The following is a 27,714-nucleotide window of genomic DNA, read 5'->3' on the forward strand; positions in this document are numbered from 1 at the left end:
GAAGAATGGAAAAGAAAATTGATGATGTGTTAGATGACGATCAGTTTGGCTTTAGGAAAGGTAAAGGCACGAGAGAGGCAATTCTGACGTTGCGGTTGATAATGGAAGGAAGACACGTTCATAGGATTTGTCGGTATGGAAAAAGCGTTCGACAGTGTAAAATGGCGCAAGATGTTCGAAATTCTGCGAAAAATAGGGGTAAGATATAGGGAGAGACCGGTAACACATAATATGTACGAGAGACAAGAGGGAATAATAAGAGTGGACGACCGATAACTAAGTGATCAGATTAGAAGGAGTGTAAGACAGAGATGTAGTCTTTCATTTCTACTGTTCAATCTGTACATCGAAGAAGCAATGATGGAAATAAAACAAAGGTTCAGAAGTGGAATTAAAATTCAAGGTGAAAGGATATCAACGATACATTTCGCTGACGACATTGCTATCCTGAGTGAAAGTGAAGAGGAATTACATGATCTGCTAAATGGAACGAACAGTCTAATGAGTACAGAATGTGGACTGAGAGTAAATCGAAGAAAGATAAAAGTAATGAGAGGTATCAGAAACGAAAACAGCGAGAAACTTAACATCAGGATTGAGGGTCACAAATTAGATGAAGTTAAGGAACTCTGCTACCTAGGCAGCAAAATAACCAATGACTGACGGAGCAAGGTGGACATCAAAAGCAGACTAGCACTGGCAAAAAGGGGATTCTTGGTCAAGAGAAGTCTATTAGTATCAAACATAGGCCTTAATTTTCAGAAGAAATTTCGGAGAATGTACGTCTAGAGCACAGCATTGTATGGTAGTGAAACATGGACTGTGGGAAAACGGGAACAGAAGAGAATCGAAGCATTCGAGATGTGGTGCTACAGACGAATGTTGAAACTTGGGTGGACTGACAAGGTGAAGAATGAGGAGGTTCTGCGCAGAATCGGAGAGAAAAGTGACGTGTGGAAAACATTGACAAGGAGAAGGGACAGGGCCTGCTGTTTTGATTTTTCACAGCTCGTAGCGTGAACTCTGTGGCCGCATTCTTTTTTCTTGGGCAGGTGAGCCCTGAGGCAGCTCGGCGAGGCGTCGTTCCCTTCCAGCGTGAGCCATGACGCGGCCCGGTGCGGTCCCCCTTGACCTGCTCCAGCCGGCGTCTATATGTAGGGCCGGTGTTTGGGCAGCAGAGGACGCAGACAGGAAGACATGGAAGTCGCCGCCGCCGCCTTGGCCGTGCTGCTGCTGGCCGCGCTTGTAGCAGCGGCTCCGCCTGACAAGTACGACGCGCGCTACGACCACATGGACGTCGACGCCGTCCTCAGGAACCAGCGCATCCTCTCCTCGTACATCAAGTGCATGCTGGACACCGGCCCGTGCACTCCCGAGGGTAGAGCGCTCCGCAGTGAGTACTGTCCACCTCCCTGTGACGTGTAGGGCGTCCCATGAAGAATGCAATTTTTAATTTAATAGTACAATACATAATTTATTTGAAAATTAATAAGAAACACAAAGACTGCGATTAAATACGAAACAAAATATCAGGCAAATGTCCTCCACGGGTTCGTCTGTACACATCCACCCTGTGGACAAAATGTTCGACAACTGTAGGGCAAAGTTTGGTTTGAATTTGACCCATGACACGCCTAATTTCTGCCTTGAGTGGAGCGATTGTTCGTGGATTGTTCACATAAACACAAGATTTGACATACCCCCCACAAAAAAATCGCATGGTGTCAAATCACACGATCTACTTGGCCAATTCTGATCGCCATTACGGCTTCAGCTCCTGTGTTAGTTGAATCGTGGATCGTGAAGGGATGCAAATGCAGATTTCTTTTTTTAAAGTTCGGTGTAAAACCGCTTCTCGGAATGGCTGACTATTGAGAACGGCGGCGAATTGACTTCACTGGAGTCGTAGCTACTGCACGCTCTCACTGACGAGAGCGACATTTTTTTACCGATCGACGAGAACGAGGACGTCCAGGGTTCACTCTCAATAATATATTTTCAAAAAATGGTTCAAATGGCTCTGAGCTCTATGGGACTTAACTTCTGAGGTCATCAGTCCCCTAGAACTTAGAACTACTTAAACCTAACTAACCTAAGGACATCACACACATCCATGCCCGAGAGTATTTTCAAATTTCCTTACCAGTCTCTGCACTGCTGACAAATTTCCCCTACCAAAAATTACACGAAGTCTTCGAACGTTCTCTGCATCGTATTCACCGTACTTGAAATGCACTTTCGAAATCTGGGTGCGTTGATTCATTATGTATCGCTCCATTATAGCTGACAACAATAAGCACAAATTCCAGCTGACAATGACAGTCGGTAAACGCAATGTCAACAGATGACAGTCGCATAAATTTCAGGTCCTGCAACCTAACAAACTGAAAAAGGCGCTCAATTTAAAAATTTCTTTTTGTATGGGACACCCTTTACAAAATATTCCAAAAAGATTCCTCCCATTTAACAACACTACGCAGCCCCTACCACACATCCATGTGATAGTCTGCTGCACTGATGCAAGTGTCACAGTTCACCTAGATTTATTGGAAATGGACGCACATAAGACGACGTCTTTTCGTTTTTCTTTTCTTCTTTCTTTTTAAAAAGAAAAGGTACTGTGAGGTCAGACGACATTGGAGGTCCTAATGACGGAGGTATCATTGAGGCAGTTCACTGTTAAGAAATACTCGTATATGCTCATAGTAACATTAAGGTCTTGACCACAATTCTTTCTTAACTTTACCAAACCTTGAGTGTTACAACGTTCCCTCATTTTCAAAGTATCTAAAACTAAAATGCATCACACATGACAAACAGAGCAATAAGTTTAAATGACATATAAAAAATACACCATAAACAAGCAATGGTGTACGATGTGAATATAGCAGAAATAACATGTACCCAACAAATAGTCTAAAGATACATAGTAGTTACTAGATAGAACAGGGTTGTCACAAATTCTGGAAATCATGGAATATCGAGGAATTTCAAACGTGCCAGGGCAATTAGGGAATTGTTGGGGAAATCTAAAAAAAAAGTGGAAAATCTCGTTTTTGGCTCGACGGGTGAAATGGTTTGTTTACGTATCGTCACTGGACGCACTTGAGTAACTACTGGGTACGAGTGGAAGTGACGAAGATATCGCCTGTCTCACAATGGAATTTTTATTGGTTTTCATTAATGATTATAACTGTCTATTTGACTTACTATTGTTTGACAAAACACTGAGTACTATTTGGCAGGGAAAATGTCACTAACGTACTCCACTGCTGTCGTTCTTATTTCTGAAACTTTAATGTTATGTTTTGCAACATATCTCGCCTGGAAAGTTCGTAAATCCTGTATGGGACAAGGACCTCCTTACGGGAGTCGGACGTCCATGAAATTGGCTGAAAACGTCAATTTTCAGTTCAATCTTTATTTATAAGTAGAGGTCATGGACAATATGTTCCCAAAATTTCTATGATGAAACTGCATCCGAAGAGCCTGAAAAATAATTAAATATATGTCGCGACCTTCCTGCCACACCCACTTTTTGAAGTAATACTAGCTCGCTGAACAACGAATCCGTGGATTATTTTCAAACAAACTTACACGGGATACATCTAGAAGACTGTGATATATACTTTCTAGTTTTATAGATAATTTATGACTCTTTCCCGTATCTTAGGAACAATAGCAAACCCCTGCTTTGTTTGTGAAGAAGCAATTCTTGTTTCGCCACATTTTCATCTGCTACAAAAGTCAGAATTGTAGCTTACAATGCGGTTCTCGTGTTTAATGATGGAAACGTAGGGAGGGTGAAGGCATTAGAGAGACAGGGCTTCAATATAGGGAATTTCGCTCAAGACATTTTGCGCCCCTCCCTGCAACTGAAAAGTCAGTTGAAGACCTGGTAAACGAAGGGAGGCACAAAACAAGAAACACGACGATAAGCTAAGAAGGATACGAGAACCCTGAGTAAAAATCTGGGGTCTTCTAAACAGATGACGTAAGGAAAAAAGTTAGACTGAACTCTGAATTGCATTATCTGAAACTTGTGTTTTTTTTAAATTTATGTACTTTCTTTCTCAAATTCTATGAAGACTATGGTTATGAAATTTTGCACACTAATTTTTATAAACCTAATAAATACTTTCTGCAGAATAAATTTTAAAACGCTGAGTGTAAGCTGAGATATGGGGCAAAGTACTTGGAATTTTGCATGAACATCATATTATACTTACAGTATTATAAGTAAAAAATATTAAAAACTTCATTAGAAAAGTTTACTGCGTGCAAAGATATAAACGGAGAAAATATTCTAGAAATCTAATGAATAGTGTCTGAGATAAAGGTACATATGCCATTTTTTGAAACTAAAATTTTTAAATTCGAAACAAAAAGTTAAATTTATATAAGCTAAGGAACGTAACACTAAATGTGTTACTTTCATTCCAAATATCATTGCCATATCTTCAAAATTGTGGATTTGGTGCATCTTTTAAATAATGTGTGTTTTTCGCTGACGATTCTCCTCCCCCCCTCCCCCCCCCCCCTCCCCCTTAACTAAAAATGTTTACCTGCCACTCGGATCATAAATCCTGTACAAGAGACAATGACTAGCTGTTCATTTAAAATTAGTGTTAAAAACATGTTCAGAAGTACAAAGGTCCTTACATTTTTTGGTCAACTTACCTGTTAACTTACACTTCCGATCTCAAAATTTGTCAGGGAAAAAATACTGAAACTGTGTCTGTAAAATCAGGAAATGGTCAGGGTAATTCACTCTGGGAAATTTGTGGCAACCTTGCAGTATCTCGTCAATGTAAAGCATAAAAGTGAACTGATTGGAATGCGCAGCTGATAATACAAAGAGAGCAGTTCCACGAAATGGCGCTCACACGCATCGCGATACTAATATACAACGATTAAATATTTCTTTGTTTCAAAAATAATTTAGTTCTGCTAATCGACGCACATGGAAATATAAAGTACATTCCACGTCTTTGCTAGTTCCAATTTTGTGTTTAAAGTGTAGAAGACATTGCTTCAGACTGACATTTTCTGTACTGTTTTTGTGTGCTATTCCATAACAGATGCGGCTGAAGTAGAATGATGCCTGCGATTATGCTGAATACTCAAAAAGTACAGAAAGTACAAGCAGATATATTTGCAATTTTTTGCAAAAAATTAATGTGTAAAATAGTACATGAATTATATATATATATATATATATATATATATATATATATATATATACACTCCTGGAAATTGAAATAAGAACACCGTGAATTCATCGTCCCAGGAAGGGGAAACTTTATTGACACATTCCTGGGGTCAGATACATCACATGATCACACTGACAGAACCACAGGCACATAGACACAGGCAACAGAGCATGCACAATGTCGGCACTAGTACAGTGTATATCCACCTTTCGCAGCAATGCAGGCTGCTATTCTCCCATGGAGACGATCGTAGAGATGCTGGATGTAGTCCTGTGGAACGGCTTGCCATGCCATTTCCACCTGGCGCCTCAGTTGGACCAGCGTTCGTGCTGGACGTGCAGACCGCGTGAGACGACGCTTCATCCAGTCCCAAACATGCTCGATGGGGGACAGATCCGGAGATCTTGCTGGCCAGGGTAGTTGACTTACACCTTGTAGAGCACGTTGAGTGGCACGGGATACATGCGGACGTGCATTGTCCTGTTGGAACAGCAAGTTCCCTTGCCGGTCTAGGAATGGTAGAACGATGGGTTCGATGACGGTTTGGATGTACCGTGCACTATTCAGTGTCCCCTCGACGATCACCAGTGGTGTACGGCCAGTGTAGGAGATCGCTCCCCACACCATGATGCCGGGTGTTGGCCCTGTGTGCCTCGGTCGTATGCAGTCCTGATTGTGGCGCTCACCTGCACGGCGCCAAACACGCATACGACCATCATTGGCACCAAGGCAGAAGCGACTCTCACCGCTGAAGACGACACGTCTCCATTCGTCCCTCCATTCACGCCTGTCGCGACACCACTGGAGGCGGGCTGCACGATGTTGGGGCGTGAGCGGAAGACGGCCTAACGGTGTGCGGGACCGTAGCCCAGCTTCATGGAGACGGTTGCGAATGGTCCTCGCCGATACCCCAGGAGCAGCAGTGTCCCTAATTTGCTGGGAAGTGGCGGTGCGGTCCCCTACGGCACTGCGTAGGATCCTACGGTCTTGGCGTGCATCCGTGCGTCGCTGCGGTCCGGTCCCAGGTCGACGGGCACGTGCACCTTCCGCCGACCACTGGCGACAACATCGATGTACTGTGGAGACCTCACGCCCCACGAGTTGAGCAATTCGGCGGTACCTCCACCCGGCCTCCCGCATGCCCACTATACGCCCTCGCTCAAAGTCCGTCAACTGCACATACGGTTCACGTCCACGCTGTCGCGGCATGCTACCAGTGTTAAAGACTGCGATGGAGCTCCGTATGCCACGGCAAACTGGCTGACACTGACGGCGGCGGTGCACAAATGCTGCGCAGCTAGCGCCATTCGACGGCCAACACCACGGTTCCTGGTGTGTCCGCTGTGCCGTGCGTGTGATCATTGCTTGTACAGCCCTCTCGCAGTGTCCGGAGCAAGTATGGTGGGTCTGACACACCGGTGTCAATGTGTTCTTTTTTCCATTTCCAGGAGTGTATATATATATATATATATATATATATATATATATATAGAGAGAGAGAGAGAGAGAGAAAGAGAGAATGTAAAAATAGCTATACATAAAGTTCCAGTTAATCGATTCTGTGCGCTTGTGCTGAATACTCAGAAGTTACAAAAGGTCTAAAAGTAACAAGCATACATATTTACAATGCTTTCTGCAACATTTTTAGTACATGTGTGAAGCTATACGTGAAATCGGTATCAGTCACTGCTGTGAAAGCGGAATAAAATACGGGCATTTCGATTCTGATACGCTGCTGGTCGGTAGGTAGAAAACCGCTGTACCATCGACTGCCAAATTTTCGAGTGCTCTGATTCTGACAACCATAAACATACAACCGGAGCGAAGACCAACAGCGTAAACACATTTCTCACTTAAATTTGTATTACACAGTATAAAAACAGCAGTGTATGGACATCTGATTACATTTCACATATAGCGACAAAAAATACAGAAACATATTATAACGACAAAGTCAAAAACAAGAATGAATCAAATAATGCATAAAATGTGGAGGGAACATGAAAGAATCTTTGTTAACATAAAAATGAAAAAAACTGAAAATATAATCTTACAGGTAAAAGACAGTAATAAGTGAAGACAGCAGGATGAATCGTGGGAACGCCAACTAAAGATAGACGTAAGCAGCTGTCAACCACAAACTTTCTCTTTTTTTTTAATATATTAACACAGGGTTAAGTATTCTGTTTATTACTCATTTTCTAAAAATCAAATGTTCGCTATCTACAACGAGCGAACAATGGTATTACAATAATTAGCATGCAGCCTTTGGCATCATAGTAAGCGGTGATCAACCAGAAGCTCGCTGTAGTTATTAGACTATATAGACAAAATGTTAAAATTTTTTATTTTAACCCTTCATTTATAAAAGTAATTTGTTCACTGTCTTTGAGGAGCAAAGGAAGACAGACAATTTACTGACACCTATAAAGTTTGTTACTAAGAGAGCTGGTATCGATACAAAGTGTCGCTTTAAAGTACTGTAACATCTGGTCATAAGATCAGTAAGCATGAGATAAATGAAGGCAAAGCTACGCGGACAGGGAACTGAATCTATAGTAATTAGTTCAGATGTGAACGAGGTTCAGCGTATTTCTAGACTCTTTCCTCTTGTTATCATAGATTTCGAGTTCTTCAAGAATATTTAGGAAAGAATGTCATCGACTGCTCCTAAACAGGGTCGGAATTTGAGGATAGGGGATGGGGGAGCGTTTTGGATTTGGGTATGTGATCCTTGAGTGGTAATCCATTGAGCCCATGTTAACTAATTTATTAAACAATCTATTAAACAACAATAAGGACAATTTCAACATTTGTACTTGTACAATATTTTAACAAAAGCTGACGTATGATACACTGCAAGATACAACAAGGTAAATCAGAGTTAAACAAATAATTATTTGTTTTATGGAGTCCCACCTGGAACTCATTGACAGGGCAACCAATTTTACCACAACTTCAGTAAATATATTTTAGAAATGACGCCCCTCAAACGATCAGTTAAATTATACAAAAATAAAAAATATTATTATTATTAAATAGTAAGAAATAATCACAGTTGTTTATATTAGAGACTACACTAAAAGTATTTAGTTGAAAAGAAATTTCAATAAAACGAAATTATTATTCCACTTTATTAAACAGTAAATGTATTAAAAGACAAACATACAGTTGAAGTTTCAGTTCTACTGAGCTATAATTGGATAAAGTCAACCAACGCAAATGTCAGCAATCAACACAGAGACAAGGCATACATACATACATACTTTAACCTTTGTTCCATAAATCATGAATACGACATTTCATAATGATGTGGAACGTGTCACTTTAACAGAAGTTTTCTTTACACAAAAAATTAATTAATTAATGTTTTCATACAGTTACTACTTCATGTCTAAGAATTCATCTATTGAGTTGTCATTCAGAAATTCTTTTAATTTGCTTTCAAATGTTGGTTGGTTACCTGTCAGAATTTTACTACTATTTCGCAAATGACCAAAGATTTTTGTGGCAGCATAATTCACCCCTTTCTCTGCGAAAGTGAGATTTATTCCAGAGTAGTGAAGATCATCCTTTCTTCTAGTGTTGTAGCTATGCACTTCGCTGTTATTTTTGAATTGGGATGGGTTATTAATGACAAATTTCATAAGTGAATATATGTATTGCTAAGGTACTGTGAATACCCCGAGTTTCTTAAATAAATGTCTACAAGGTGATCCTGGGCTGGCTCCAGCTATTATTCTGATTACGCGCTTTTGTGCAATGAATACTTTCTCTCTTAATGACGAATTGCCCCAAAATATGTATGAAATCTTAAATCTTATGGGACTTAACTGCTAAGGTCATCAGTCCCTAAGCTTACACACTACTTAACCTAAATTATCCTAAGGACAAACACACACACCCATGCCCGAGGAAGGACTCGAACCTCCGCCAGGACCAGCCGCACAGTACATGACTGCAGTGCCCTTAGACTGCTCGGCTAATTCCGCGTTGCGCCCCCAAAATACACTCCTGGAAATGGAAAAAAGAACACATTGACACCGGTGTGTCAGACCCACCATAGTTGCTCCGGACACTGCGAGAGGGCTGTACAAGCAATGATCACACGCACGGCACAGCGGACACACCAGGAACCGCGGTGTTGGCCGTCGAATGGCGCTAGCTGCGCAGCATTTGCGCACCGCCGCCGTCAGTGTCAGCCAGTTTGCCGTGGCATACGGAGCTACATCGCAGTCTTTTAACACTGGTAGCATGCCGCGACAGCGTGGACGTGAACCGTATGTGCAGTTGACGGACTTAGAGCGAGGGCGTATAGTGGGCATGCGGGAGGCTGGGTGGACGTACCGCCGAATTGCTCAACACGTGGGGCGTGAGGTCTCCACAGTACATCGATGTTGTCGCCAGTGGTCGGCGGAAGGTGCACGTGCCCGTCGACCTGGGATCGGACCGCAGCGACGCACGGATGCACGCCAAGACCATAGGATCCTACGCAGTGCCGTAGGGGACCGCACAGCCACTTCCCAGCAAATTAGGGACACTGTTGCTCCTGGTGTATCGGCGAGGACCATTCGCAATCGTCTCCATGAAGCTGGGCTACGGTCCCGCACACCGTTAGGCCGTCTTCCGCTCACGCCCCAACATCGTGCAGCCCGCCTCCAGTGGTGTCGCGACAGGCGTGAATGGAGGGACGAATGGAGACGTGTCGTCTTCAGCGATGAGAGTCGCTTCTGCCTTGGTGCCAATGATGGTCGTATGCGTGTTTGGCGCCGTGCAGGTGAGAGCCACAATCAGGACTGCATACGACCGAGGCACACAGGGCCAACACCCGGCATCATGGTGTGGGGAGCGATCTCCTACACTGGCCGTACACCACTGGTGATCGTCGAGGGGACACTGAATAGTGCACGGTACATCCAAACCGTCATCGAACCCATCGTTCTACCATTCCTAGACTGGCAAGGGAACTTGCTGTTCCAACAGGACAATGCACGTCCGCATGTATCCCGTGCCACCCAACGTGCTCTAGAAGGTGTAAGTCAACTACCCTGGCCAGCAATATCTCCGGATCTGTCCCCCATTGAGCATGTTTGGGACTGGATGAAGCGTCGTCTCACGCGGTCTGCACGTCCAGCACGAACGCTGGTCCAACTGAGGCGCCAGGTGGAAATGGCATGGCAAGCCGTTCCACAGGACTACATTCAGCATCTCTACGATCGTCTCCATGTGAGAATAGCAGCCTGCATTGGTGCGAAAGGTGGATATACACTGTACTAGTGCCGACATTGTGCATGCTCTGTTGCCTGTGTCTATGTGCCTGTGGTTCTGTCAGTGTGATCAGTGTATCTGACCCCAGGAATGTGTCAATAAAGTTTCCCCTTCCTGGGACAATGAATTCACGGTGTTCTTATTTCAATTTCCAGGAGTGTATGATGCCATATGAAAGCAGTGAATGAAAATAGGCAAAGTAGGCTACTTTACTGATATGATTATCACCAAAATTTGCAATAACCCTAATAGCATAACTAGCTGAACCTAACTGTTTCAGTAGATCATCGAAGTGTTTCTTCCAATCCAATTTCTCATCAATGCAAACACCCAGAAATTTTGAGTATTCTGCCTTAGCAGTAGACTTCCGTCCATGGCCTACATTTATCAATGGTGTTATGCCATTTACTGTACAGAATTGTATAAACTGTGTTTTCTGAAATTTAGTGAGAGTCCATTTGCAGAGAACCACTTAATAATTTTCTGAAAGACATTTGCAATTTCCTCAGCTGATTATTGCTTTTTGGCTGTGATTACTATACTTATATCATCAACAAAAAGAGCTAGCTTTGCATCTTCACGAATATAGAGTGGCAAGTCGTTAATACATATTTAGAACAATAAGGGACCCAAGACGGAACCCTATGGGTCACCATTCTTGATACCTCCACAGTTAGAGTACTCTGCTGGTTTTTTGCAGACAATCTGTACTGTTAATTTCGACCTTCTGCATTCTTCCAGTTAAGTATGAATTAAACCATTTGTGCACAGTCCCACTCATACCACAATACTTAAGATTATCTAGAAGAATGCCATGATTCACACAATCAGAAGCCTTTGAGAGATCACAAAATATCCCAATGAGTGATGTTCAGTTATTCAATGCATTTAATATTTGATCACTAAAAACATATATAGCATTATCTGTTGAAAAGCCTTTCTGAAAACCAAATTGACATTTTGTTAGTACTTCGTTTTTTCAAATATGTGATGCTACACTTGAATACATTACTTTTTGGATAAAGCTGTCAGAAGTGAGATTGGGCAGTAGTTGTTAGCATCAGATCCATCCCATTTTTATGCAATGGTTTAACAGTAGTGTAATTCAGTCTATCTGGAAAAATACCCTGTTTCAGTGAGCTGTCACATATGTGGCTAAGAATTCTACTTATTTGTTGGGAACAAGCTTTTAGTACTCTGTTGAAATTGCCATCAATTCCATGTGAGCTTTTACTTTTGAGTGAAATTATTATTTTCCTATTTCAATAGGAGAGGTGGGTTGAATTTCAGTTTTATCAAATGGCATAGATACTGCCTCTTCCATATACTGCCTTGCATTTTCTAATGAAAAGCTGGATCCTAATTTCTCTACAACACTTAAAAATGATTATTAAAAATGTTTTCTACTTTTCATTGTGTTTGATAGAAATACAGTCTTCCTGTGCTCTCGGTTGCCATGTTTCCCTTTTAACAATATTTCAAATTGTTTTAATTTTATTATCAGATGTGCTAATCTCAAACATAATGCACATACTTCTGGACTTTTTAATAACTTATCTTAATACAGTGCAGTAGTTTTTATAATGTTTCACTGTTTTGGGATCATTACTCCTCCTAACTATAAGATACATTTCCCTTTTCTTGTTTATCTTTTTAGCAAGCTTTGGCTTTTTACATTTCTTCTTATAATTATATTTCACTGTTACTGTTTTCAAATATACTAACAAAGGTATCATGAAATAGGTTAAATTTTAAATTAGTATCATGTTCCCTGTACACCTCATCCCAATCTAACTGTTGCAAGCTTTCCATAAAATTTTGAACTGTGAAATCTTTAATGGAACGCACTATTTTGGAGGACTGTTTTGCATTATTGTATGGAGCTATATCATATACTGTAACTAGATGTGCATCATGATCAGACAGACCATTCTTAACAGGAAAAAAATTTTATTTGATTAAATTTATCTTGGTCTATGAAAACATCTATCAGCGTGCTGCTTTCCTGTACCACCCAAGTAGGAAAACCGATAACTGATGTCAGACTGAAAGAACCAAGTTATACTTCAAGGTCAAGCTTTCTATCGGAGTCTTTCAGAAAATCTTCATTGAAATCCCCACAAACAATAATTTGCTTTCCTTTGTCTGACAGGTAGCACAACAAAGGATCCAAGTTTTTCAAAAATAGTTGAAAATTTCCCAATGGAGACCTATACATGGCTACAATTATAAAAATGCCAATATTTAGTTTAAGCTCACATGCTCATGCTTCTAGGTGTTGCTCTATGCAACATTTTTCAGTTTCCAAATTTTTCACACTATGACTGGTTTTAATATACGGGGTGTTACGAAAAGGTACGGCCAAACTTTCAGGAAACATTCCTCACACACAAATAAAGAAAAGATGTTATGTGGGCATGTGTCCGGAAACGCTTGATTTCCATATTAGAGCTCATTTTAGTTTCGTCAGTATGTACTGTACTTCCTCGATTCACCGCCAGTTGGCACAATTGAAGGAAGGTAATGTTGACTTCGGTGCTTGTGTTGACATGCGACTCATTGCTCTACAGTACTAGCACCAAGCACATCAGTACGTAGCATCAACAGGTTAGTGTTCATCACGAACGTGGTTTTGCAGTCAGTGCAATGTTTACAAATGCGGAGTTGGCAGATTCCCATTTGATGTATGGATTAGCACGGGGCAATAGCCGTGGCGCGGTACATTTGCATCGAGACAGATTTCCAGAACGAAGGTGTCCCGACAGGAAGACTTTCGAAGCAATTGATCGGCGTCTTAGGGAGCACGGAACATTCCAGCCTATGACTCGCGACTGGGGACAACCTAGAACGACGAGGGCACCTGCAAAGGACGAGGCAATTCTTCGTGCAGTTGACGATAACCCTAATGTCAGCGTCAGAGAAGTTGCTGCTGTACAAGGTAACGTTGACCACGTCACTGTATGGAGAGTGCTACGGGAGAACCAGTTGTTTCCGTACCATGTACAGCGTGTGCAGGCACTGTCAGCAGCTGATTAGCCTCCATGGGTGCACTTCTGCGAATGGTTCATCCAACAATGTGTCAATCCTCATTTCAGTGCAAATGTTCTCTTTACGGATGAGGCTTCATTCCAAAGCGATCAAATTGTAAATTTTCACAGTCAACATGTGTGGGCTGCCGAGAATCCGCACGCAATTGTGCAATCAAGTCATCAACACAGATTTTCTGCGAACGTTTGGGCAGGCATTGTTGGCGATGTCTTGATTGGGCCCCATGTTCTTCCACCTACGCTCAATGGAGCACGTTATCATGATTTCATATGGGATACTCTACCTGTGCTGCTAGAACATGTGCCTTTACAAGTACGACACAACATGTGGTTCATGCACGATGGAGCTCCTGCACATTTCAGTCGAAGTGTTCGTAAGCTTCTCAACAACAGATTCGGTGACCGATGGATTGGCAGAGGCGGACCAATTCCATGGCCTCCACGCTCTCCTGACCTCAACCCTCTTGACTTTCATTTATGGGGACATTTGAAAGCTCTTGTCTACGCAACCCCGGTACCAAATGTAGAGACTCTTCGTGCTCGTATTGTGGACGGATGTGATACAATACGCCATTCTCCAGGGCTGCATCAGCGCATCAGGGATTCCATGCGACGGAGGGTGGATGCATGTATCCTCGCTAACGGAGGGCATTTTGAATATTTCCTGTAACAAAGTGTTTGAAGTCACGCTGGTACGTTCTGTTGCTGTGTGTTTCCATTCCATGGTTAATGTGATTTGAAGAGAAGTAATAAAATGAGCTCTAACATTGAAAGTAAGCGTTTCTGGACACATGTCCACATAATATATTTTCTTTCTTTGTGTGTGAGGAATGTTTCCTGGAAGTTTGGCCGTACCTTTTTCTAACACCCTGTATATGGCAACTCCTCCTCTCTCCATAGTGTCTCTACTTACATGTGCTAAAAGCTTATATCCACCTACATTTACCATTTCCATGCCTGTGACTATATGATGTTCAGACAGGCATAGTACATCTATTCCACCCTTCATTTCTAAATCTTCTAAACAAACAAGAAGCTCATCTATTTTGTTTTTTCATCCCCTGATATTCTGATGTAATATATTAACATTTTTTTTTGACTGTTCTTTTATGTGAATCTTGTGACATACTAACATTATTTTTCACTGTAGTGTTATAAGAATGTTGTGATATTTTGACATCTCCAGTACCTGTCTGTCTGAACTTCTCTTTAAGTTTAATTTCAATCAATGTAGGATGATTGGACACTGATCTTCGCCTAAAAAAGTACTCCCATGAGTTTCAGTGACCCCCCCCCCCTTTAAAGATTTTGCTATCATCCGAGCCAGTTTACCCTTCCCTTCCCTAGTGAGATGCAGGTCATGTCTTGTGAAGTCCCACCTACTAATACCATCAACAGGAACCGAACCTGTGCCTGACAAAGTAGCCATCCAAAGCAGTTGATCTAGCTCCATATTGACCCTCCTTACAGAGTTGTTCAGTTGGGGCTGGTTATACTGCACGAAAGCAGGAACCAAGCCAACATTTGTATGGTTCGTTGCAGATGCTATTTTTACCAGGTCACACTCAATATTGTAGCCCTGATACCTGTCAATACTGTTTCCTGCTCCACCCACTACCACAACATGATCCTGCTTCGTGAAAACCTTGCACAATGATCCTACATCCTCTATCACTTTGTTAAGAGATGCACTTGGCTTGAAAATACTTGTGACCTGGTACCTGTGACCTAATTTTTCCTACAAGATCTGGCCCACGCCTCTTCCATGGCTTCTACCTAACAACAGAACTTTCCTTCTACTTTCTACTTTTTTTTTCAACAGTTGGTTTCCTAGTGAAAGTCTGTTGAGTGTTGACTACACTTACATCTACTTGAGCCTCTTCCTTAACTGACTGAGGTAGCAAGGCAAATCTGTTGTTCGTGCTAAAGATGAAACTGTCAGATACTGTTCTCTTTTTGTGGCAACTGTTCCTTGCTACCACTTCCCACCTGTCTTCACCCTCTTCCCGCCTTAACCTCATCACTTCCTGCCTAGCACTATCCAGCTCAGCCGAAAGGGCTCTAATCTTCCCTTCCTGTTCTGCTATTTTCCTATCCCTTGAACATAATCTGCAATACCATGGAAGAGACCCATTTACTTCCCTGATTCCCGTGCCACGACTTTCACCCCAATGTAACCATCTGCCACAACAGCTGCACAGAACCCCACAACTGACTTTCCTAACGCAGCTCAAACACTTCCATGGTTGTTTACAATATTTTTACAAAATTTATCTAGGCAGTAACAGTAATATTCTGTTAACTACAGATCACGAAAGTCAGTAAAGTTATGTGGACACTAATATACGTGTATACTGTTAATATATTTACGTAATGCAGTTAAACTAGAGTTAAAAATCAGAACTTGTACACCCGAAAAATTAGGCCTAAGATCGTGTATGCGCGATACGTACTTTACGCGTTTGAAAGGATGTAAAAGAGAGAACTTAAAAATTTTAATTCCTCGAATAGATAAGGCACTACTAAATATATGTGTAATGAAAACAACCTAAATTCTTCAATTAATAATTAAAGAAATGTCTTAAATCTGTATGTAAACCTACGTCTTAAGTACGCGGAAACCGCCCCGTATGTTATGTTTTTGTTTTTATCGAGAAATACCTTGAAACGAGTGAAACCTTCAACAGATAATTTAAAACAAACTCTATTCAGAAAACAAAAATCGATTTTTTGAAATTTTAGTTTAGATTACATTCTTCTTGTACTATCACAACTTTGCGTGTGTCTTTGCCTTCTTATAAATATCCTTCCATTCCCCTCTAGTTTACTTTGCTTCTCCATCTTTTGATTCCTAGGGCTCTGATGTTTCCTTCCACGTCGACCGGCCATCGCTTACGTTGTCTTCCTTCCAATCTTCTTCGTGTTGCTTTCCACTGGAAGACCTTCTTTGTAGTTCTTTTGTGCTCCATCCTTAGGACAGTCCCAGCCAGGCTATTCTCTTACTTTTAATTAGCCTTACAATATCAGCTCCTGTATGAGATGATCCATATGTAACTACTGGCATCAACATAACCTTATATGTAGTCTTTTGAGCTATCAGTTTACCATCCTAGCCGTCATTAGCTTTTTAAATGTATTGTAGCGGCTATTACCACTTAAAATTCGGACTTTTATTTAAGTGGAAATGGAATTTAGTATATCACTATTAGCCCCTAGGTATTCAAAATCTTCTATACGCTGAAAATTAAAACCTGCTGCTGACATTTTATTCACGTTATTGTTCCCTGTTCTACGGAATTCCATACATTTAGTTTTGCAATCGGTAATTTCCAGTCCCCTATGCTGTGGGGCTTCTTTCAGTTCCACCACTACTCCTTCCAATGAGATACTTCATCTACTAATGCCTGCAACATCATCAGCATATGTAGTCGACTGTGTGGTTCTTATACCTATACTTCCAGAAATTTGCAGTTTTTGTATAACTGCTTCTAAGGTCAAACTGAAAAGCATTGTGGAAAGAGAATCACCTTGTGAAACAGTCGGTTAATACCTTATCCACTCTCACCATTGCCCTAGAACCTGTCTTGTTTGCCTTAATAAGCGAAATATATTTGGATGGTATGACAAGCAGTCTTTTATCTTCTAACACCTCTTCCCTATTTTGATTATCAAAGGCCTGCCTGAAGTTACATAGATAATATTGAGTTCTATATTACACAGACTATCCAAAACATTATGACCACCTGCTTCATAGCTTGTTCGTCCGTGTTTGGAACGAAATACATCACTGATATTGCGTATCTGGTACCCGACAGTTTTTCGGTAGGTTTGTGGTCGTATGAGGCATCAGATATCTAAGCACAGGTCATGTAATTCGTGTAAATAACGGCCCGCTGATTTGCGCACGCGGTGATGACGCCCGAGAGCGACTCAGATGGGTTCTATAGGATTTACATCTTGCGAATTTGGCTGCCGAGACATCAACGGGAGTTCATTATAACGCCTCTCTAACCACTGTAGCACGGTTCTGGCTCCGAGGCATGGACAATTACACTATGAGATCAAAAGTATCCTCACACCCCCAAAAACATACGTTTTTCCTATTAGGCGCATTGTGCTGCCGCCTACTGCCAGGTACTCCATATCAGCGACCTCAGTAGTCGTTAGACATCGTGAGAGAACAGAATGGGGCGCTCCGCGGAACTCACGGAATTCGAACATGGTAAGGTGATGGGCTTTCATTTGTGTCATACGTCTGTACGCGAGATTTCCACACTCCTAAACATCCCAAGGCCCACTGTTTCCGATGTGATAATGAAGTGGAAACGTGAAAGGACACGTACAGCATAAAAGCGTACAGGCCAACCTCGCCTGTTGACCGACAGAGACCGCCGGCAGTTGAAGAAGGTCGTAATGTGTAATAGGTAGACTCCTATCCAGGAATTCCATACTGCATCAGGATCCACTGCAAGTACTATGACAGTTAGGCGGGAGGTGAGAAAACTTGGATTTCATGGTCGAGCGGCCGCTCATAAGCCACAAATGACGCCGGTAAATGCCAAACGACGCCTCGCTTGGTGTAAGGAGCGTAAACATTGGACGACTGAAGAGTGGAAAAACGTTGTGTGGTGTGACGACTCATGGTACACAACGTGGCGATCCGATGGCAGGGTGTGGGTATGGCGAATGCCCAGTGAACGACATCTGCCAGCGTATGTAGTGCCAACAGTAAAATTTGGATGTGGTTGTGTTATGGTGTGGTCATGTTTTTCATGGAGGGGGTTTGCACCCCTGTTGTTTTGCGTGGCACTGTCACAGCACAGGCCTACATTGATGTTTTAATCACCTTCTTGCTTTCCACAGTTGAAGAGCAATTCGGGGATGGTGATTGCATCTTCCATCACGATCGAGCAGCTGTTCATAATGCACAGCTTGTGGCGGAGTGGTTACACGAAAATAACATCGCTGTAATGGAGTGGTCTGCACAAAGTCCTGACGTGAATCCTATAGAACAGCTTTGGGATGTTTTGGAGCGCCGATCGATATCGATACCTCTCCTAAGTGCAGCACTCCTTGAAGAATGGGCTGCATTCCCCCAAGAAACCTTCCAGCAACTAATTGAAGGTATGCCTGCGAGAGTGGAAGCTGTCGTCAAGGCTAAGGGTGGGCCGACACCATATTGAATTCCAGCATTACCGATGAGGGCGCCACGAACTTGTAAGTCATTTGCAGCTAGGTGTCCGGATACTTTTGATCGCATAGTGTATATTGCTGAAAGATGGCATCGCCGTCGGAGAAGACATCAGGCATGAAGGGAAGCATGTAGTTCGCAGCTGTCAGCGTGTCTTCGATTACTACCACAGGTACTATGCAAGCTCAGGAGAATGTCTCCCGTAGCATAATACTGGTCCCACCAGCCCGCGTCCGTTGAGCGCTGCACATTTAAACCGCCGTTCACCTCGACGACGCCGTTTGTGGAGTCGACAAGGGACTTAGTGTAGCAAAAACGTCAGACGAAGAACCAACGCTCTTCCATTGATCTACGGTCGAATTCCGATGGCCCCTGCCCACTGCAGTCGTAACTGGCGATGTCGTTGGGTCAACATGTGAACACGTAAGGATGGTCTGCTGCGAAGCTCCATGTTCAAGAATGTGCGATGAACAGTGTGCTCCAAAACACTTGTGCGTGCACCAGGGTTGCGCTCTTTCGGCAGAAATACCACAGATCACCATCTGTCCTACTTTACAGAGAAGACAAGTGTCCGAACCCGTCGCTCCGTGAAGAGTCGTGGCCGTCCAACATTTGGCGCCTAGTGGTAGTTTTATTGTCCTTCTACTTCTTTCCGTAGATGCTCGCGACATTAGCACGAGAACGTTCGGCCAGCTTCGCCGTTTCCGAAATACTCGTTCACAGGCTTTGCGTAATAATAATCTGTCCTTTGTCAAAGTTGATTATCTCTATGGATTTGCCCGTTTGGGGGCCATATCTTCGGTAGGGTGGTCTCGCGTCCGGGTCTGTTTCCGCTTACAAACCGCTTACCTTGACGACAGCTTCCACTCTCGCAGGCATACATAATTTTACTACAGTCGACATCTCTTAGGCGTTGACACAAGTGGTTTGAACCTGTTTCCACTTTTACGTAATTATTTTTCGTGTATGTTAACAATTCCTTTTCTGTTTGAATAAATGCTGGACATCGTGCAGACCTGTTTTTAATTTCTCTACAGTATGATGTATATTTCTGGAATAATTGGCACCATTACCTGTCCTTCATAATGATGGTTTCTCGATGTATGATGCATACTACTTGTTCACACCTTGTATTTTAAATTTATTTCAATAACGCAATTAGAATTATAGGTATTTTTAAGTCTGCTTTTATTTCATGTGGGTCCCACTGCTACTACAAGTTATATAAAATCAAATTATTTTTAATAGTATTCAAAACCGGTTTCTTGGCAATTTTATTACTGTTTTATCAACCTGTGAATGTATGAATGTATGTATGGGTTCTGACCCAGTGCTAATGTGGAAGCGTACAACCAGTGTTATAAAAAATGTTAGCTTGTCCAAATGGGACGAATGATATGTACATCATCGTGTCGTTAAATATGATAACAAAATAGTTAGCCTACACCCTCAAAACTTTTTTGTTGTTGTAATGAATATTGTTTCATGACATTTGAATTGTTACTTAGTGGTATTTTTCGTACTATTACTATTTCTTATATATTTGACTCCTCAGTTTTAAAGTAATATTTTACGTAAATCAAGAACGATATACTTCTAACTTCCCACGCCAAATTGTGGGTGCTATGTTTTAGATTAAGCAACCGTGTATGTTTGATGTCATGTATGTATGGGTTCTGACCCAGTGCTTATGCGGAAGCGTATAACCATTGTTATAGTAATGTTAGCTTGTCCAAAGGGACAAGCGAGATGTACATCATCATGTCGGTTAAATATGATAGCAAAATTGTTTGTCTACACCTTCAAAACTTTTTATAATGAATATTGTGTTTCACAGCATTTTAATTATTACGTAATGGCGTTTTCGTACTATTACTATTTTTATATATTTGACTCCTTAGTCTTAACGTAACAGTTTACGTAAATCACGAACGTTGTACTTCTAACTTCCCACGCCAGATGATGGGTACTATGGTTTTTTTTTTTTTAAAAAAAACCTGTGTTACACCTCATTTCATGTTATTCATATATTATTCTTTTTCTTTTTCTCTTTTACTTGTCCTGCACTGTGACAAGTTATTATCGATCTGTCTTATGTTTTGTAAGTTTGTTTTTTAAAAAACAATACGCCAGTGTATTTTAGATGTTTCCTCCCCCTTCGTCTGCTATGTTTCTACGTACATTTTAAATTTGATTACTTCATGAGTCACAAATGCACAAGAGGTATTTTGTGTTAATATCTTGCAAAACCAGAAATATTAAGTCTTCATGTGACACATGTCACATAGAGGGCGTTCCAAGCCCTGACACACCGAGGTCTGCTGTACAGGTGCATGTAAACAGCGGCCTCAGTTTATGTGATCGCTCTAAGCTTGTGGTTATACGAAGTGCATTCAAGTTCTAAGGCCTTTGATTTTTTTTCTCTGGACATTGTTTTAAAATGAGGCCGCGTTCATTGTCAATATGTCCCAGAGATGGCAGCACCGTACGGCAGATGGAATTTTACCGCCAGCGGCGAGAATGAGAACTGTTTTAAATACTTAAAATGGCGACATTTTCCTTACTTGAACAGCGTGCAATCATTCGTTTTCTGAATTTGCGTGGTGTGAAACCGATTGAAATTCATCGACAGTTGAAGGAGACATGTGGTGATGGAGTTATGGATGTGTCGAAAGTGCGTTCGTAGGTGCGACAGTTTAATGAAGGCAGAACATCGTGTGACAAAAAACCGAAACAACCTCGGTCTCGCACAAGCCGGTCTGACGACATGATCGAGAAAGTGGAGAGAATTGTTTTGGGAGATCGCCAAATGACTGTTGAACAGATCGCCTCCAGAGTTGGCATTTCTGTGGGTTCTGTGCACACAATTCTGCATGACGACCTGAAAATGCGAAAAGTGTCATCCAGGTGGGTGCCACGAATGCTGACGGACGACCACATGTCTGCCCGTGCGGCATGTTGCCAAGCAATGTTGATGCGCAACGACAGCATGAATGGGACTTTCTTTTCGTCGGTTGTGACAATGGATGAGACGTGGATGCCATTTTTCAATCCAGAAACAAAGCGCCAGTCAGCTCAATGGAAGCACACAGATTCACCGCCACCAAAAAAATTTCGGGTAACCGCCAGTGCTGAAAAAATGATGGTGTCCATGTTCTGGGACAGCGAGGGTGTAATCCTTACCCATTGCGTTCCAAAGGGCACTACGATAACAGGTGCATCCTACGAAAATGTTTTGAAGAACAAATTCCTTCCTGCACTGCAACAAAAACGTCCGGGAAGGGCTGCGCCATGTGCTGTTTCACCAAGACAACGCACCCGCACATCGAGCTAACGTTACGCAACAGTTTCTTTGTGATAACAACTTTGAAGTGATTCCTCATGCTCCCTACTCACCTGACCTGGCTCCTAGTGACTTTTGGCTTTTTCCAACAATCAAAGACACTCTCCGTGGCCGCACATTCACCAGCCGTGCTGCTATTGCCTCAGCGATTTTCCAGTGGTCAAAACAGACTCCTAAAGAAGCCTTCGCCGCTGCCATGGAATCATGGCGTCAGCATTGTGAAAAATGTGTACGTCTGCAGGGCGATTACGTCGAGAAGTAACGCAAGTTTCATCGATTTTGGGTGAGTAGTTAATTAGAAAAAAAAATCGGAGGCCTTAGAACTTGAATGCACCTCGTAGCTTGATACCAGTGCCTACCAGTTTTAATTGTATATTACAGGTATGTTCCTACCAACTGTTATGTTCGTACGCAGGTGTAGTTGTGATTTTCGGTTTTATACTCTCTGATCGTTATGTGAACATTTTTAACTTCTGGCACTGAGGATGGTCACTAAGTGACCGAAAATCGATTTTGCTGACAATAAAACAACAAAATACGGCCAATGCTGATTTTCCTTCCAATTCTTTGTTACCATGTTACGTGCCGGCAACTCCACCAGGCGGCATCCAACTCCACGCTGGGCAGTGGTCATAATGTTTTGGCTTATCAGTGTGTATTCGTAGGCCTTTCCCTATATTTGTCTCAGTACAAATATTTTGTTCACAGTTGCTCTATTAGGCCTAAAGCCACACCGATAATCACCCAATATATCTTCCACATATGGAAATAATATATTGTATAGGATTCCGGATAAAACCTTACACGCCACATTCAACAGTGCGACCACTTTGTAGTTATAGCAACATGCCTTATCACCTGTCTTATGTATGGGCTAGATTACACCTATAGCCCATTCTTCTGGAATTATTTTTCGATTCGAAATCAAACAGACAATGTTTCCATTTGTGTAAAGTAATAGCTTAGATTGTACCAAGTTCCAACATTTACTGTTGATCTCCATTTTCTCGTGCTACATTCACGAGTGCACTATTTTTGCAGAGCACATGCCCGAGGCGCTGAGGACGAACTGCGACAAGTGCACGGACGCGCAGAAGAAGATCGTGCGCAAACTGTCGCTGCATGTTCGGGAGCACCAGCCCGTCCAGTGGGACCTGCTCAGCAAGAAGTACGACCCGGAGCACCGGTACCACGACAGCTTCGGGAAGTTCCTCGATGCCGCTGCTTAGCAGCGAGTTCTGCTCGCTAGAACTCTGCATCGCACTGCCATTCCCGCTGCACACTGCACACATCTGACCCATGTTTGCATGTACCTGTTACTAGTGGCACACCTGGCTTTACGCTGGCACATTCTCTCCTTTCTCTCTTGTCGTCCTTTCCATTGCTCAGCATTTTATGCAACAAGAACCTCTACAAAACTGTCCCATGCACACTTCTCCGCCGCCCGCTGCACATCTCACTTTGTCTCTTACTTCCAGCGCAAAATCAACATCTGCTGCTTCACACGAACTGTTACACAGTTCAGTTTCAGTCCTTCAACATAGATGTGGTCTGCACTAATACACATTCAAGAATTATACGTCACTTGGTGGCTAATTTTATTGGTTCCAAGATATATTCATTTCTGTTGCGGATCGTATATTATCAGTACCCAAAGATTCAACAAGTTAACTATTCCTTTTTTATCATGAAATAACACGCCAATTTGTCCTCTGTCTGTGCGTAAACCATTCCGCATATTTTCATTTTTTCGCTTACATAATCACTAGAAAAGTCGTTATTTAAAATGCACTTTTTATTTTGTATTTATTGTTCATCATGGTTGTGAAATAAAATATTTATATGAATAATTCCTTTTTTTTATAACCTGAATGAATGCATTAAGGTGTGCACTTCTCAAAATATCGTTCTGTGAAATCGTAATAGAACTCCATATTCTGGTAAAATCGTTTATCACTGGTACGGTAAAAAGGATCAAATATAAAATGGTTTGACAGGGATTCGAAAGAAAGGTAAGGGTCACTATTTTTGACGTATTGGCAAAATACTAAAAGACGAAGTGTTAAGTACAACAGATGGAAGGAAATTTCATTGCGGTTCACAAACAGATAAAAGCTGCCCGGGCAACTCCAGCCGGTACTGGGTCACACGCCTATCTTTACACATCGGTAAATTACTATTACGTTACAACGAGGTTTGCTTATATATTTTAAAACTTTTTTCCTTTTATGGTATATAAATTTCATTACCTCACCTGGATTAGCATAATCAGCCAAACGTGTCCCATCGTGAACGATATCGCAGCATAATCTAACAACAAATCAAATGTAATTTACTAAAGCGTAACATGTAATAACACTGGAAACATAAAATTAATGCATCATCCATATGTAACGTGAACAAAACGTTTATAATGCAACTTATTACATCACAGCACATGTTACAATGAAATATAAAAAGTTTCAAAATGGCTAAATAACTCTCATTGCGACAGTTGCTACGGATATGTCAACTATATGTCTGAAGGTTTTTTGTTTGCCTGCGGTTGAAGGTGGGCGTCTTACACGACAACGATCCGACTGCTTTCTAACGTAGTGCTACTGTAACTGATTAATCCAATTTCCAAGATCTATAGTTCTCAGAATATTACATGTACAAATATGATTGTTGCATGAATAGAGCAGTAATTTCTCCAAGCTTGCATTTTGGCCTCTAGAAATATTCTGCAGGAGCCCGTCCGGCCAAACGAGACATGTCCAAGCGGTAGACAAGTTCGTTCGGTACCTTATGTGGCAACACAGCGGCATTGTTATGCTATCTGAGCTGTTCCAGTGTCCTTAGCAGTGGGGGTACGTAAACAGCTCTTTAACGTCCCACGTAGGAAAAGATCACAAGGCGTCAGGAAAGGCAGCCTTGGGGGCCATGGGAACACACATCTCCTTCACCACTATGACCAACCCAGCGATGCGGAAGTTCGCAGTTCAGGCAGCGATGAACATCGTCGCTCCAAGATCGAGGATGAAATTCTCAGCACCGTCTGTCAGCTGTGGAAACAAACACAACTGCAACACAATCAAGGTAAGAAGTACCCCTCACAGTCTTCTCACAGAAGAAGAACGGCACAGAGCTTCGTTTATGACACTGCACAGAAAACATTAACCTTCGGCGAATCTTACTCGTGCGCCACAATTTCATGAGGATGTTCAGATGTCCATACTCTTACATTGTGTCGATTCGCCTTTACAGATAAATGGAAGGTTGATTCGTCTCTCAGTATGAACTTCGAGGCGAAATCCTCAAGTGTTTCCTGCACTGTGGTGAAAAACTGAAGACGCCAGCCATGATCTTCCGGTTTTAATAAATGTTACACAAGACGCAAACGGTAGTGTTTATACTGTAACCGCTGTCAAAAAATCTTTCGCACAGTTTGCTGCCGGCATTTCAATTTCGTGGCTTGCACGAACCATTGGTTCTTTCGGACTGCGTGCGACTTTCCCTCGCCCTCCGTACAGTTGCATCTGGCACACTATGTCAACCGGCACGTTTCTGTTTACAGATTCAATCAAGTCGATAACAACGCACAATACTCTCTTTAGGTGGCGGTTACTTTCCATAATTCCTTCTGAAGGCACGCTACTCTGATGTAACAGATAAACATAACGCATACGACATCATACAAAATAAAACTCTTGCTTTGTCGCCATTTTGTGAAAGCTCTGCACGCATAATGTCAACTGGTTGGCGCAATACAAACTCGGTCAGTTTACAGTTCTAATCATGCATCAGTCGTATTTGTACGTTTAGAAAATGTACATTTAGAAAATACAGAACTTTGAAAACAAATGAATCATTTGTAGTAGTCGTTACCCTTCACCATATTTGTTCACAACAGCCTCCATAGCTAAGACGCTTATCGTAACCTGGAACTATTTTTTGCTCATGGTGCATTAAGCGAGCGCAAAAATTGCAGCTGAACCACAATAATTTCACAGTTAGGTAACAAAACTTCAGGGGCCACTTCATTTGTTGACAACGGCCTCCGCATCTAAGACGCTTATCACAGCCTGTAACTAGTTTTTGGTTATGGTACATTAAGAGAGACAGGAAATGGCAGCTGGACCACAACAATTTCACGATTAAGTAACAAAATTTATATTTAGAAGGGCCTATCGTCACTCGTTGTCTGCACAGAGAGCTCCTGCTAACTAATAAGAGCGATGTTAAATGTAATTCTGAGATGTAAAGGACATAACACAACTGTTATTTCTAGTAGTTAAACAATATTGCAAAAACACACTGTAAGTAGGCTGTTTAGGTTTTTATGCTGGTAACGCCATGTAGCGTTCGTATGAAAATCACTGACTGTGCTGTGTGCAGTCTGTGGCTTGTTGGCATTGTTGCAATATTCGCTATTGCAGTGTTGGGCAGTTGGATGTGAACAGCGCGTAGCGTTGCGCAGTTGGAGGTGAGACGCCAGCAGTGGTGGATGTGGGGAGAGAGATGGCAGAGTTTTGAGAGCGAACGATCTGGACGTGTGTCCATCAGAAAGAGTAAATTTGTAATACTGGATATCATGAACTGATATATACAGGGTGAGTCACCTAACATTACCGCTGGATATATTTCGTAAACCACATCAAATACTGACGAATCGATTCCACAGACCGAACGTGAGTAGAGGGGCTAGTGTAATTGGTTAATACAAACCATAAAAAAATGCACGGAAGTATGTTTTTTAACACAAACCTACGTTTTTTTTAATGGAACCTCGTTAGCTTTGTTAACACATCTGAACATATAAACAAATACGTAATCAGTGCCGTTTGTTGCATTGTAAAATGTTAATTACATCCTGAGATATTGCAACCTAAAGTTGACGCTTGAGTACCACTCCTCCGCTGTTCGATCGTGTGTAACGAACAGCACCGAATTACGTAGGGATCCAAAGGGAACGGTGATGGACCTTAGGTACAGAAGAGACTGGAGCAGCACATTACGTCCACATGCTAGCACCTTTTTATTGGTCTTTTTCACTGACGCACATGTACATTACCATGAGGGGTGAGGTACACGTACACAAGTGGTTTCCGTTTTCAATTACGGAATGGAATAGAGGGTGTCCCGACATGTCAGGCCAATAGATGTTCAATGTGGTGGCCATCATTTGCTGCACACAACTGCAATCTCTGGGGTAAAGAATGACGTACACGCCGCAGTACATCTGATGTAATGTCGCTGCAGGCTGCCACAATACGTTGTTTCATATCCTGTGGGGTTGTAGGCACATCACGGTACACATTCTCCTTTAACGTACCCCACAGAAAGAAGTCCAGAGGTGTAAGATCAGGAGAACGGGCTGTCCAATTTATGCGTCCTCCACGTCCTATGAAACGCTCGTCGAACATCCTGTCAAGGGTCAGCCTAGTGTTAATTACGGAATGTGCAGGTGCACCATCATGCTGATACCACATACGTCGACGCGTTTACAGTGGGACATTTTCGAGCAACGTTGGCAGATCATTCTGTAGAAACGCGATGTATGTTGCAGCTATTTGGGCCCCTGTAATGAAGTGAGGACCAATGAGGTGGTCGCCAATGATTCCGCACCATACATTTACTGTCCACGGTCGCTGTCGCTCTACCCGTCTGAGC

The 27,714-nt window shown here is 42.2% G+C and overlaps 1 protein-coding gene across 1 annotated transcript; it reads left to right on the forward strand.

Annotated features, from left to right (window-relative positions):
* The first annotated feature begins 1,197 nt into the window (after positions 1–1,197).
* LOC126484759 (ejaculatory bulb-specific protein 3-like) lies at positions 1,198–23,291 on the forward strand. Its single transcript, XM_050108355.1, has 2 exons — positions 1,198–1,393; positions 23,104–23,291. The coding sequence occupies exons 1-2, from the start codon at positions 1,198–1,200 to the stop codon at positions 23,289–23,291; spliced, it is 384 nt and encodes a 127-aa protein (XP_049964312.1).
* Positions 23,292–27,714: the final 4,423 nt, after the last annotated feature.

This window comes from Schistocerca serialis, chromosome 6, assembly GCF_023864345.2.
Source record: "Schistocerca serialis cubense isolate TAMUIC-IGC-003099 chromosome 6, iqSchSeri2.2, whole genome shotgun sequence".
Lineage (NCBI taxonomy): Eukaryota > Metazoa > Arthropoda > Insecta > Orthoptera > Acrididae > Schistocerca > Schistocerca serialis.